The following is a 14,324-nucleotide window of genomic DNA, read 5'->3' as shown; positions in this document are numbered from 1 at the left end:
TTGAATTTAACTGGCGCTTGTTGATTATTAGTTTTAAATAAGTATTGTTGTGGGACGAACAAATTTTATTCATACCGTAAATACAATACATTAGGTATTTTCTTGCTTTAACGTTTGTCACACCTAGTATCAGTCACATACGGAATTGCCCGTAAGCTATATCCGTACATAAAACCTCCGCTTTCTCTCTAAATGAAATCCCGTTAATCGAAATTTTAGCCACAATAAAGAGGGTCGCCTCTGCGGGCTCGTACACCACCGGAGTACGTTGAACCCGGTCGTCGACAAAGAGTTAAAAGTGGACTTTTCTGATTCTGAATGCTGTTGCCCGGCCCGCTTCTTCCTGCCGCAGATAAAAATACCGAATATATCACGAAAATAAACTTACAACACCCCTCCGAGATTAAATTCATAGTAATAATGTCGGAACTGGTATTGAATTGGTATTATCGTGACTGAAGGTTTTATTTCAGTGTTTCCATTAAAATTTTATCTGAAATTTAATAGAATTAATTGCATATTATAAAATAATAGACTATTAACCAGTAATTTCAAATTTTTAAAAAAAATCTATTGAAAAGCCAATTTTGAACGACCATCAATTAGAATTTAGAAAGAAACACTCTTCACTTAAGTGGTATACATAATATCAGATATAATTTGAAGATCGTTTGTGTTTGCTGTGGAAATGAAAACTATTGGCAAAATAGCATTTAAATTGACATAATTCAATTGACAGATTTATAATTTTCCTACTACTTGAGGGTGAACAACAAATTTCCTCACTTTTGAAATTGTTGTGACAAAAAAATTATTATTTCTTAGAAATATTATCGTCCAAGTGTCCTCCATTGCCATCTCGCCGCATCAAAACTGGCTCTTATCTTTTCATATCTTCATATACCGCGAGGTGTGTTACTATTTCTAGACGAATGGTTTCATTCATTTGTAGTATTATTCTTGGTTTATTCAAGTAGACTCGATTTTTAAGAATCTCAAATTAAAAGAAATCAGAAATTTGTTTGGAAAACCACGGGTGAACTCTCGTTGGAAGTATGATAGGTTTTAGCATTTTCACATATTCTACTGAGTTACATTTTCAAAGAAGTAGGGCAGACTATATCAAATGAACATGCAGATACCCACAATGACACTATTAAAGAATATAAAAGTCTGTTGTTTCAATTAAGGAGTTCTTTTACTACAAAATCTCCTGTTCAATGACTTGCTCATTTAGGTGAAAGTCCTAGAAATTATTACCAAAACCAAAGTGTATTAACATAAACGGGTTTCAATATCTGACACTTCAACAAACTTTAGCATCAAGGGTCATTTCTAAATACTTTCCATTTAATCGTAAAGTTAATATGAGCAGATTAGTTTTTGTTCAAATTGATACGTTATCAATTAGTCCAGGTGTTAATCTGGTCTATGGATGTTTGTAATTTTAAATTAGCTTCTTCGGCCAAAGAGGAGTATCACCAGCAAAGGCTACAATTGTATTGTTTTCAAGTTTTGTAAGTATCGTTGGTAACCATTGAGTAAAGTACAAGGCCTAGTACACTACCTTGAAGTACCCCTGCCTCAATTTCTGTTAGATGAGAGAAGAGTATGCTTCTTCTTGTTTTACTCTAAAATATCTGTCCCATATATAAGATTGATTTTTGTAGTTCTAAATATTGGCCCCTATGCAAGTTTCTATGCTACTTCTAGGGACTTACTTTATCTCTAACGACATTTCTATCATGTTTGTGTTCAAATTGATGGGAAAAAGTGACATTCTTTTCCTCTATTATATATTTAGCCCCTTAAAGAGCAATTTTCCTTAAAATTTCGAAATAACCTCTGGTTAATCCCATAGCTTATCTCAGTCTGAATGACGCATTGATAAGGTTGGTCAATTTGATTATAGCTTTGCATCGAAGTTGCTTCAGGATTTCCTCGGTGATGGGATTAAATATAGGAACTTCTCAAGGATTTATGTTTGTTTTTATTTATGTACAAACTTCTTATAGATGAGTAGAACTAATCGTAATCTGAATCCTCCCGGTCTAGTTCATTCCAGACTTGAGTTTCCCTTCTTTCATTGAACCATATCATATCAAATACAAAAACTTGTGAAAAATGAATTATATAAACATTTTTATTCATGTTTATTATAGAATCCTCAAATAACAAAATACAAGAAAACAAAAGATATAAAAATTTATTAGTCATTACCGGTTACTGATATCAAAAATTGTATGTAGTTATTATAACTAAGTTATACTGTAATGTAATATTGACACTAATCTTATGATTTATAAATTGGAACTCTATGTAGATTCTCATAGCATTCCTAAAAATTTGAATTTTTTGAAGAGTCTGGAAATTATTCAAAATCCGTGTGAACTAAGCTTCACAATGGGGAATGTTCTTTGACCCGAATTAACCTCTCCGCCCTTAATTACCGAATTTATAATCTAATGTGTTACAACTGTTTTGTATTATTATATGGAAACATGTTGACCCGCAGTTCCTCTATTACGATCAATTTATTTCTGGATTTGCTACTGAAAAAAGTACCTAAGGGTGATTGCCCGTTTTATATGTACTCCAGTGGTGAAACAAAAGGGCAATAGTTCGTTTGGTTTAAATAAAAAATGTACGGTTATGCGGGGTGATTACAATGAAACAATTGAGATTAATATGACAAAATGTAGTAGCCAAATAGAATGATTTATTACATATATAGTGTGTCTCATTTAAGAAGATATAATTTTCACGCAGTTGTTATAGATAACAATAAGTATAACCAACAGTTACAAATATTTTAAATGAATTTAAGGCTAGTGGAAGTATAGAAAATAAATTTAAGAATAAACCTGAAAGCCGAAAACGGGTTGCGAATCAAGACACTGAATTTGAACACGCTTTCTGTCGTAGAACGCCCAGAAATGTCATTAAGAAAAAGGGTCATTGCAATCCAAACTACTTCAGTAAGTAAAGATACACTAGCAAATATTGTGAAAAGTAATAAATATCATCCATACAAATCGCAATTTGTACAAACGTTACTACCAAGGGATTACGATATTCGTTTTGAATTCTGCGCTCTGATCCAAGAAAAATTGGATGACGACCCGTTTTTTAAAACAAAAATCAACCAAATTGTGCGTGCAGATTGTCGAATAAGCATCTGGATGATTGCCGAGCTGAAAAAGCCGATAGAAAACGGAAAATTTTACACGGAATTACACATGACAAAAGTCTCTGCGAAGTTGGTGCCAAAAAATCTGACTCCTGACCAAAAGCTTTTGTGTTATAACGGGTCTGTTCGGATTTCCTTGAGAGGTTAGAAACGTAAGAAAAAGATCTGCTTTGAAAGGGACCCTTTTTGAGTTGATGAAAGCGGTAAAGCAAAAAACGGCAGAGCTTCTATAGGCCCTCATCGCATCACAAAAATTGTTTGATCTATCTTATTTGCACAATATAAGCTCTGCGACATTCCATATGGAAAATCAAATCTGCGAACCGTCTGCTTCAGCATCTTTAGAATGAAATACCGAAGGAACTAAACTTCCGCAATAATAGAAGTTGTAAATAAATATTAATATCAGTACCAATACCAATGATTCCTTAATATACTAATTATGTTGTTGTTTCCAGAAAAGTGTAGTACTAGTACTGCCTCTGACTGATCTTTCTTAAGCTTTGAAGGAAACATTGTATTCTACCAATAATTTGAAAAATGTTGACGCTAATATTGTCATATATTTGGTACGGAATGATAATATATCGATGTGTTGTCAATGTCATTTTCCCAAAATGTCTAAGACAGCTGACTACATCAAAATATATCCAAAAATGTAATCCTCAAAATAAGGTGCTCCAATAAACTAATAAAAGTATACGTGAATGAAAATTATATAGACACAGTTTGCATATCGATACAAGATGTCAGGAGAATTTTACTTACATTTTGAAGACGTTTTACCAAAAACTGGATGGGGTTTATACTACAAATTCATGATTGGAATGGCTTGTGCTTCGTGTTTTGCTAATGCTTCCGCATTTCTTTGTATACCAATAGCAATTCCTCTGTCATCTTGTGAAACGGAAATCACTCCAAATATTTTATACGCAGTTTTCATCAGTTTTACAATTGGAAGGAGTTTTGGTGGAATTGTCGATTGTTTTTGTGATATATTTGGAAGAAAGAGACTTTTAACCCAGAGTTTAGTAGTGAATTTTGTGACTACTTTCATGGCAGCATTCGCTTACAACAGTTATATGATTATTTTTGCAGTTTTCTTTTTAGGAAGCTCATTGGAACACCAAAGAACAGTAGTAAAAATTCATCTAGCAGAAATATTACCAACGAAAAAGCGCGGACGTTATTTAGCTTTATGTGACTTATTTTGGATGTTGGGATTTCTACAAGCTTCAATTGTAGCATATTATTTCGCTAGTCCAAGTTACGTGGAACATAGAGTAATTGATATGCGGGTTACAACATGGAGAATGCTGTTTGCTATATCTGGAGGAATCAATTTGATATTGGCTTGTGCAACAGCTTTACTAGAAGAGAGTCCAAGGTTCTTTTTGCACGCTAAAAAGGATTACCTAGCAGTGTTAACATTGAAACAATTTTACGCTATCAACAAATCTAGTTATGGTAACTCTTTTGATATAAAAGAAGATGACATTATGAACACTGTTCTTGACTACGGTCTATTTTACCAATCGGATAATACAGGATGTCTCAGAATAACATTCGATATAATGAGTATGGTAGGAAAAGGCATGAAATTATTATTTTCAAGACCATTTTTAACAGTGACGTTACCCCTAATAGCTCTTCAAACTTCCCTTTCCATTTTGAATATAGTGAGTATGAATATTTTAATGGCAAAATTAGTAACAAGTGAAAATTTGAGTAGTGGTCTCGATGTTGTTTATTTACATCCATATGAAAATAACACAATGTGTCCACGTATAGGCGAGAATAAGCTTTTCTATAACTTTCTCATGATATCTACTAACGTAATAATTGGAGAAATTTCCGCGATATGGATTTTAGATCGCGTCGGTCGGAAAATCCCTTTATATATAGGTATGTTTCTAGTTGGAATATCTTTTATTATACTACACTTCGTCGAAGATGGAATGACAAGAATGATCATATGTTCGCTTCTTATGTTCTTGTTTAGTATAGCGACAACGGCACTGTCAGTTATCAATATTGAATCCTATCCAACTGCAATTCGTGGAACGTCTCATTGTGTAATAGCATTTGTAGGTATATTACTTTCGTTATTGATTATCACATTCTTTCATCTTTACGCGAATTGGTTTCTTATATTAATGGGAATCTTATTTATTATTACTACAAATATCAACTACTTTGTTAAAGATTTGAAACAGAAACCGATGGTAGAGTGACAATTGTTATAGAATCATTCAAAATATTTGTCAATAAAATGATGTTTGTTGTTGTTGTTGTTTCATTTAATATTGTGCAGTTAATATCAGTAATTGCTCGTATGAATATAGATAAAGATACAACGAAAACGAAAGGAATTAAAATATTACGTTATATCTAATCTGTACTCACAGTACATTTGATCTGCATATTCAGGTAGCTGCAATTATGCTTAGTAGGAATCGACTGAATGATTGTTGTTTCATGTAATGTTTTGCAAACAGCTTATATCAAGGTGGATAAAGATAAACATACAACGAAAGAGAAAGGAATAAAAATAATATAATAAAAATATTCAGTTATTTCTAATCTGTACTAACATATTTTGAACAAAGCATGCGCATTGACACGTCCAGAAGATATTCAGAATACATTCGAAACGTATCCAAATTATTTACCGCGAACAAAGCTGATATTAACAAATATTTTCACGTGTTTAAAATATAATTCATATCAGTTTTGATTGTCCCAGAAAAAGACGACAGTAGGTAACATTCTATAACAAGTTACTATTTGTACAATTAGGAAATAATCAATTCAAGCTTTCTTGTCCCTCCGGATGTTTAAAATGAAGGAACATCGTAACCACAATCGATACTATCGTAGGGTAGCTATCAGTAATATAAACTAAGCGATAATTTTAAATAGGAAAATAGATAACAGCAGCAAATGTATGTTATCAAGGGGAGTAAAACATATTTTAATATTTGATATTTTTATAAAACATCATATGATGACTGAGTTATAAGCCTTAGAAGTTGCGAAATCAGGACTTATATTTAAGTATATTTTCTAAATTATACATTCGAACATTATGAATTTTTAATGGATGATTACGAATGTTCATGTAGGGTGTTTGACGGAAAAAATAATTCTACACTATTATCTGAAGACTAGGGGCGGCTCATGCCTAATGGGACAGCCTGTACAATTTAAAAGATACTCTTTTAATTTGATAAAATTTATGATTCAGGAGATATGTAGATTTTTAGATTGTTATACATGCTAAGGACACCGTTGGCCATTAGGAGACATTCCGAAGAAAATTATTATAAATTATAATTATTTATTGAAAATACTTACAGGAAGTATTGAAATAAAATCAAACATTTCTTGAGAACTAATGAATTAATAAATATTTGTACTACATACTATAGAAAATCATATTACTGGTAAAAAAAACTTGAAAGAGATTAATAATTAAAATATGGATAATAACATTTTTCCTAATAGGTGGATTGATCAGGGAGGCACGTTTGCATGGCCATCACGTTCCCCTGAATTGAATACAATGGATTCATTTTTTTTTGAGGATATCTTAAAAGCTTGGTGTATGTAACACCGGTAAACACAAAGAATTAAATGATCGATAGAATAAACTTCCATTGTGACGCTATAAGGCAGAATCTTGGAATGCTTCTCCATGTTCAAAGAAATATCCTCCGTAGACTCCGGAAATGTGAAGAAGTGCAAGGTGCCAACTTCGAACATTTATTATAGTTTTTGTTTGTTTTCATTTGATAATTTGTAGGATAATAAACTAAATTATTCAGCATTTCAATTTTTTCCTTATGTAACTAACTTGATATTCGACGGCATGTAGTTCAATTAGAAATGTTTGATTGTGTTTTAATACCCCCTGTAAGTTTTTTCAATAAATAATTACAGTTTTTTATATGTTTTTTTTCAGAATGTCTCCTTATGGCGAACGGTTTCCTTGGCATGTAGAATGATCTAAAAATCTACGTATCTCCTGAACCATAAATTTTATAGAGTTAAACAAAAAATCGATGGAAAAATTAATTTTTGCCATCTACAGGTTGTACAGGTTTTCGCTGTAAACTACATTGAATATATAATTTAGAAACTATACTTAAATATAAGTTCAAATTTCCCAACTTTAAATGCTCAAACTCAAAAACAAGTAATCGTATGAGAAAATTTTTTTCATGTCACAGTATTATTTTCACGTCATCTACTCACTCCTGAACTTTTTGCATCAACTCCCGGACATCCTGTAGGTACAGTGTATAAAATATTTGATATTCGACGAAAAACCAGAATGATCGTATAAAAAAATCGATTTTATATTGTCAGAAAGGTATAAATCTTCTAAGAATACTTTCCAACCGACACTGGGGATAGGAACAAATAATTCTACATATGATATATAGAAATTTTATACGTTTCAACCTGAATTATGGATCTATTGTGTATATTTCAAAAAACAAAAACCATATTTTAAATAACACAATAACGCATATATAGGACGTCAGCGGTGTGAAGTTTTTATTAGAATTATTCATTCTCACTTTGCTAATTCAATACTAAATAGTAGGCAACGTTCCTAAAAAGTAATACAGACGAAATTGTTAATAAGTCTAAACAAAAAACTATCTATCTTCAAATCACATCATCTCCTATATTTAAGTTTGAACAGAAATATCCTACTTGGCAAATTGTCAAATCAATAATTGTCACCACTGCTGTCACCTAACGAATATCCCAATTTGTTAATAAGAAATATTTTCAAGAAAATATTGACTCTCACAAAATAAATAGATTAGATTGATAATGACATAAAACAAAAATTAGGCTTAATAAGAATTAAAATACAATATATTACTTGATACTAAATATTTTTTTATTACAAAATTCGCATCAACCGTATCCTGGTTATTAGCGATTCAGTAAAAATTAAGTGTTTTATCTATAAATATTTGTTAAATTAAGTTTATGATCAAGATCTGTTCAAGGTAAGTAATATTGTATTTAGGTCCTAAAATTTCACGTATTGTTCCGAGTGAGATTTGATGATGATTTTTCTGATTTAAGAAATGGACATTCTGCGATTATGTGTTTTATAGTCAATTTGCAATTGCAGTTACTACATTTTGTATATTATAGAATTCTGTCACAGAATAATAAGGTCTTTCATGAAAATATGCCTCTGTCAATCACCGGAGCTTTTAATTCTGCAGGTAGCTGATTGAATAATTTCTTGGCATTGAAGATGATGGAATTTTTTACCAGATCAGAGGTGGCTATTTTTAAGTAAATGTCCAAATCCAGTAGGGTCTCTCACTTGACTTGTTAAATTGTGAAACCAGACAAATGGATTTCAAAATGAAAAGAACGGGGAGAGTTAAAATATTGTATTTTTTTAAAATAGAATTTGCAATGCGTTCTACTACTTAAACAATAAAAATAGATTCGAAGAGGTGCCACCAGAAAGGCACACCATAGCGAAGATGCTATTCGAACAACGAATAATAAGTTGTTAAAGTAGTACGAAAATCTAGTTACTCAGACATAGATTTAATAACAAAACAAGCAAAGGAAAATTGATTTAAAAAAGTAACCAAAAATATTCTAATCAAATGGAAACCCATCCCAAGACATAGGCTCAACCTCTAATGAGACCTCCCCCAGCGAAGGCTTGGAAGGCATCTTCCATGTAATCTGTCTGACAGATTTTAGTGTCATAGTGTTGTGTGGTTATCACTTAATCAGATGATTTTTTAAGTGAATGCAAATTACCACTGGGTTATTCTTCTACAAGACAGTTTATATTGCCTTAAACCATTTGCTCATTGTAAAATTTTACAGATTGCTAATAAAAAGAGGGGTTAAAAATATATTCTTGGATGAAATACTACGTGATCCTTTCGTAATGATTTGTGATGGTTAGTTTTAAGAGGGCGAAAAGGGAATGTTGTATTGAAGCACCTGATAATTTTATCGAGAAAGCCCGAAAATTTAAAGTATATTAAACATTTTCTTGTAGTGGCAATGGGCGTCTTCAGGTACCCGTTGAGGCCAAGAGGATCACAAAAAGACACATGGTATTACTTCTAGATTATCCTTGCCTAGGTTGCTACATTCAAAAGATTTTAACTGGACAATTGTATAAATTTCTGCCTGGAAATTGCTTGGTGTATTGTCCAGGTTTTCAGAGTATCTAGTTCTGGGCCTTTAATCTCCTATTCCAATTCTGTCTACTATTTTTGTTGCGCCCGTATACTATTTAATGGTATTTCTGTTCATTTTTTGTATGGTGTTTTGATTCTACTCACTTCTACAGCTTAATATTGAGGGAAATTTTTTCTCAAAGCCAAACTTTTTCGATACATCATCAGAATAATAAGTATTTTATCTATCATTATAAGTTTCATAATAAAATTGATTGAAAGGCTAAGTAAATCCGTTTGAACAACAAGGATCTAGAAGGATTTCATATTTTGTCGTTCAATATAAAAGATATGTGAGTAAGAATATGTAAAAATGTATCCAGTTACCCCCTGTATTGACATTATAATTCTCGGCTTCGAAATATTAGTATTTTTTTAGAACAAATTTATAAAAATTTTTTTTGCACCACCTCGTAGAATGTGTCTTCATTAGAAGATGATTATATTTAAAATGATAAGCTGACACCCTAATAAAGCAGGTATGAACATTTGACTTCCTAATCTCACATTTGTTAAGTAACACCAACCCCCATTTGTACCTCACGCGTTTTTACCATCTCAAAAAAGGCAACAAAAACTAGATATTTAGAACCAATTGTAAACAAGAGGGTTCATCAACCTCGTGGGTGTGTGACGGAATCTTAAAAGGCATGCCAGATGCCAGCTTCAGAAAGGGCGCTCACCCCTAGAAATTATCTAGCATCTCCTAACAATAGACCAAGTTTGAGGTTAGTGCCCTTCGAAAAAACATTCCGGTTTAATTCAATTTAAAAATCAAGTGGGAAGCTATGGAATAAAATTTATTTTGAAATTCAGGTTTCAAAATAGATTTAATAGATAACAAAAGAGATCATTAATTTTTCCAATAAAGATTTTTAATAATCTGCTTTTCTACTTATAGTCTAGGTGCTTGAATATATTTTTAAGTACAAGAAACTTTTACAAGTACAATTATAAATATAATAATTATTGATGATCAGTTATGAACAGTTTAATACGCTACAAAATGAATTTCGTGAAGGTCGTCCAAAATAGGCTGTTATACAAGAAAACATCGATGCTGTACGTAAACTGACATTGCAAGATAGTCGTATGGCATACCTTAAGATTGAAGCGTAGTTGGGCAGTAGCCCACTCGATAAACATTCAATATTGCTTGAATATTTAGCTGTCGAAAGATTTATTAGCGTTGGATACCGCATAATTTGACAACCGTTAAAAAAAGCTTATGTCAATTGGTGCAAAAAAATGATGAACAAATTCAATCGCGGTGCTTCAAAACACGTCTATAAGACCGTGACAGGCGACGACTCATGGATATACGCAGATGAACTCGAAGCTAATCAAAAATGGATCTTTTAATACCAGCCAAATCCAACAAAAGTTTTTCGCGCACGAAGCACTTTGAAGATTATTTTTCGGAATAACTAGATATGTCTCACCGTTCCTTTAGAGCAACGTAGGAAGGTCACTTCTGAAAGGTACACCAGCATTTGTTTGCCAGGAGGGTTCGATCAAATCTTTAATTTCTTATTTCTTAAAATTTTTAAATATGTTTGTTTCTAAATCGTCTTGATTTTAGGTCTCTGTTTTAAATCTAATTCTCTTTGTAATTTATGAAAGACAGATAAAAATTTGACGTTTCGACTCCTGTCAGTCTTTATCAAAATATTTTGGCAAGGAATTCGAAAAAAGAAAATTAATTCTGGTAGTTTATGAACTTGAGGGAGTGCAAAATTTAATGTGTAGGACCAATGATTAATGCTAATAAGATGTTATAAAGCTAAATAGCAACTACTAGAGCAAAATGAATATTTCTAAACCAATGGTGACGCGTATACAAGGACAATAAAGAAAAGAGAAACTAATAATAGGGGAAAGAAGGATAATAAGAACGAAAAAGGTATGAATTATGAAATAAATGAGAAGATGTAAATAAAAGAATGGAAACCCAAAGGATAGAATGATTATGGTATTTGTGGATAGCCGACAAAGACACAATAACCTTGTAAATGCTACAATTCGGGAGGAAGAAAAAGAAAAAAAGGACAAAGTTTAAGTGGTTAAACCAAGTAGAAGAAGACTTTTTACGTTGTGAGTTTGTAGCAATGAAATAATATATATCCCGTAATTATTGTCATTAATATATTATTAGATAATGAGCTACTGTATCAATTTAAATCAAACTTTACGTTTAACGTTCTCATATTTTATCCTTACAAGGCAGTTCAGTCAACAGTATACCCGACCTTTCTGAAATGTTCTCAAACTTTTTGATTGTTGATGCTCAGTGCATCCCTGAAGTCCTGATAACTTATATGGCAATTTGTCTCAATCAGTTGTAAAATTTAATAGGCTTTTCCCGTGAAGAACCAACATGAAAACCAACCACGTAGGTACTGTCAGAACATTTATAGCATATTCACCGTGAACAGCACAAACATCTCTATACGTTTTTGATGATTTATATCACTCATTTTTAACCATGTATATCTTTTAACATAAACTCTTACTAACAAAGCTTTCTTCACAAAAATGTAACCTCAAATTCCACTTGTAAAATGAGCTCAATCTGATTACTTCTAGATACCCGTATATTCCATATACTGTAAAAATCAGAAATTAAATTGAAGCAACTTATTATAATGATAAATTGGGTCAAAAAGGGACCAGCATCTATTTTATTACCGCTTGTCTTCAGCCAATCAGTTTTTATGTGTCACAAACAGCAGGTGGTCAGAGCCCTACTGTTGAAAGGTGACTTGTTTTGACAAAATAATGTCATATTTCTTCAAGATTGATTAGAATAGTATATTTTAGTATAAACGGTCTTTTAATATTTAAAGGAAAGTTCTAAATCAAATTTTCTTTGTGTCAAAGACCTTTTAAAAATGATTTGTAAGCACGGAAAACGTTTATTCTTAATCAACAATTTTTCCTATGGATCTATTCCAACTTTCTAAGTCTTTTCAATAAAAAACTTGATTGCGTTGCTTTAAGATATATTATGTTGCCTATCTCATTACTTTTATCTCACACCTCAAAAATATTTTTTGTATTCTTTTTAACAGATACTTTCGAAAAAAATATGTGAAATCTCAAGATGTAAAAAGGTTCGAATCTATTTTTTTTGTAATTATCATGGAAATTATTTGGATCATGCAATATTTATTTCAATTTTTATTGTAGTGAATATTGAAAATTTATAATGATTCCTAGTTACACGATATCTCCATATGTATAAGGTTTGTCCTATAATTACTTAGTCTTCAAAAGAAAAATGCAAATTTTTGAAAATTGGCGATTCATTTTTCAATATAACTTGACACACTCAACCAAATAACCCTCCATCTTGTATAACCTAACCTGGAAATTACGTTTTATAAAGGTCTCCTTTATATATGACCTCCTCGTTCGACTCAAAAGTTCACCTAGCAAGTGACATTCTTAAGTTTGGAAACAAACAGAAGTCGCACGAGTTCATATCTAGAATACGGTTAATGAGGTATCAGTTCGTAGCCCAATTGGACGTGAAATGGACGGAAGTATGAGCCGATTTATTATCATGATAGAAGAGCACTTTTTCTTCACCAAATGAGGCCGTTTCTTCTCAAATTTTGTATTGAATCATCTAAAAATTTGGGCCGAATACATTCCAAGAATCATTTCGGCATTTTTCAGAGAGTAAAATCCCAAAACCCCAATGCAATCTCCTCCCTCGCACATAGAACTATGCTGCACTTCTATGGAACAGGTTCACCAAGTCCTCTGCTTCGACTCTTTCTCAGTCACCGGTGTTTATCAGTGAATCTATGGTCCATCGAATGTCACGAGGTGACGCTTAAACAGCGCTAAACGTAGCCCTTAAGAAGTCTCACGGTTGCCCGGAGTGAGACCTCTGCAGGGACCCATTGTGCCGGCAGCTTTCATATGCCCAAAATTTCATGCATTTTATGACAGAAGTATAGAATTGGAATCACAAAATCAAGAATAAGGAGATACTTCTACATACGAAATGCAGGTTACAAAATTTAAACGCTACTAGTACGTTTTTCTGCCACCAGTGGCTGGAATGAAGCTTGTCACTTATAATTTTAACTAAATGCCAACCTTTCGATGGAAGCTTTTGACAATAAAGAAAAAGATATGAAAACTTTCACGCCTGATTGAAAATTTATTTATTTGTTCCTAGGTACGTTGAAGTATAAAGTACACAAATATATTTCATTTCATAGGCTCAAGATGTATTTTCAGAGCTGATTATATAGGAAAATAATATATCTAATTATTAAAATACTTTCATATAAATGATTAAAATGTAAATTATGTGACTTTTAAGTCTATCTCTTATCAATTATGTATATAAAATACAAGATTTTTTAACATTTTTGCCAAGCCAACACTTGTTACAATACATTAACAAAGAATTACCCACTGTTACCAACATTCAGCTGGGTACTTATGAGATATCATAGAAAATTCTTTAAGCATTCATAACAAAAAAATTTTAAAGATTTTATCTCTATGATTCATTTGATGGTCATATATTTTTATGCAGAGTTGCCAAGTCATATTTTAACAATGAATAAACAAAATGTACCAAAGGAGGTTAAATTTTTAGTAGACATTTCATTGAGTTTTACAGGGTTATTCTTTAGAATTTATTCTTATTATCTTTATTGTTTCTATAGACAAAGTACACAAGAATATAAGGTGTGCTTTTTTCTTTTAATTCTTTTCTTCCTACCTCCCTCACAGTTGTTTTTAAGACTTTTTTAGTGCCTCTCTATTAGAGTTATCCTTACCCAGATATAACAAGCTATGATTATGCCATCCACTGCAACATAAGACAATGCTGCTTAGAGTTCATCACCTTGACTCACCCCAGT

The 14,324-nt window shown here is 31.9% G+C and overlaps 1 protein-coding gene across 1 annotated transcript; it reads left to right on the top strand.

Moving 5' to 3' along the window:
* The first annotated feature begins 3,820 nt into the window (after positions 1 to 3,820).
* LOC130898580 (putative transporter SVOPL) lies at positions 3,821 to 5,477 on the top strand. Its single transcript, XM_057807974.1, has one exon. It carries the CDS (start codon positions 3,937 to 3,939, stop codon positions 5,422 to 5,424), a length of 1,488 nt encoding a protein of 495 aa, XP_057663957.1. The 5' UTR covers positions 3,821 to 3,936; the 3' UTR covers positions 5,425 to 5,477.
* The last annotated feature ends 8,847 nt before the right edge of the window (positions 5,478 to 14,324 follow it).

This window comes from Diorhabda carinulata, chromosome 10 (assembly GCF_026250575.1).
Source record: "Diorhabda carinulata isolate Delta chromosome 10, icDioCari1.1, whole genome shotgun sequence".
Lineage (NCBI taxonomy): Eukaryota > Metazoa > Arthropoda > Insecta > Coleoptera > Chrysomelidae > Diorhabda > Diorhabda carinulata.
The sequence above is the reverse complement of the archived record's forward strand: the minus strand, read 5'-3'. Positions and strand labels throughout refer to the sequence as shown.

What these genes read in the sequence shown, in the direction of transcription:
- LOC130898580 (XM_057807974.1), top strand. Translation starts at nt 3,937, where the DNA reads ATGTCAGGAGAATTTTACTTACATTTTGAAGACGTTTTACCAAAAACT.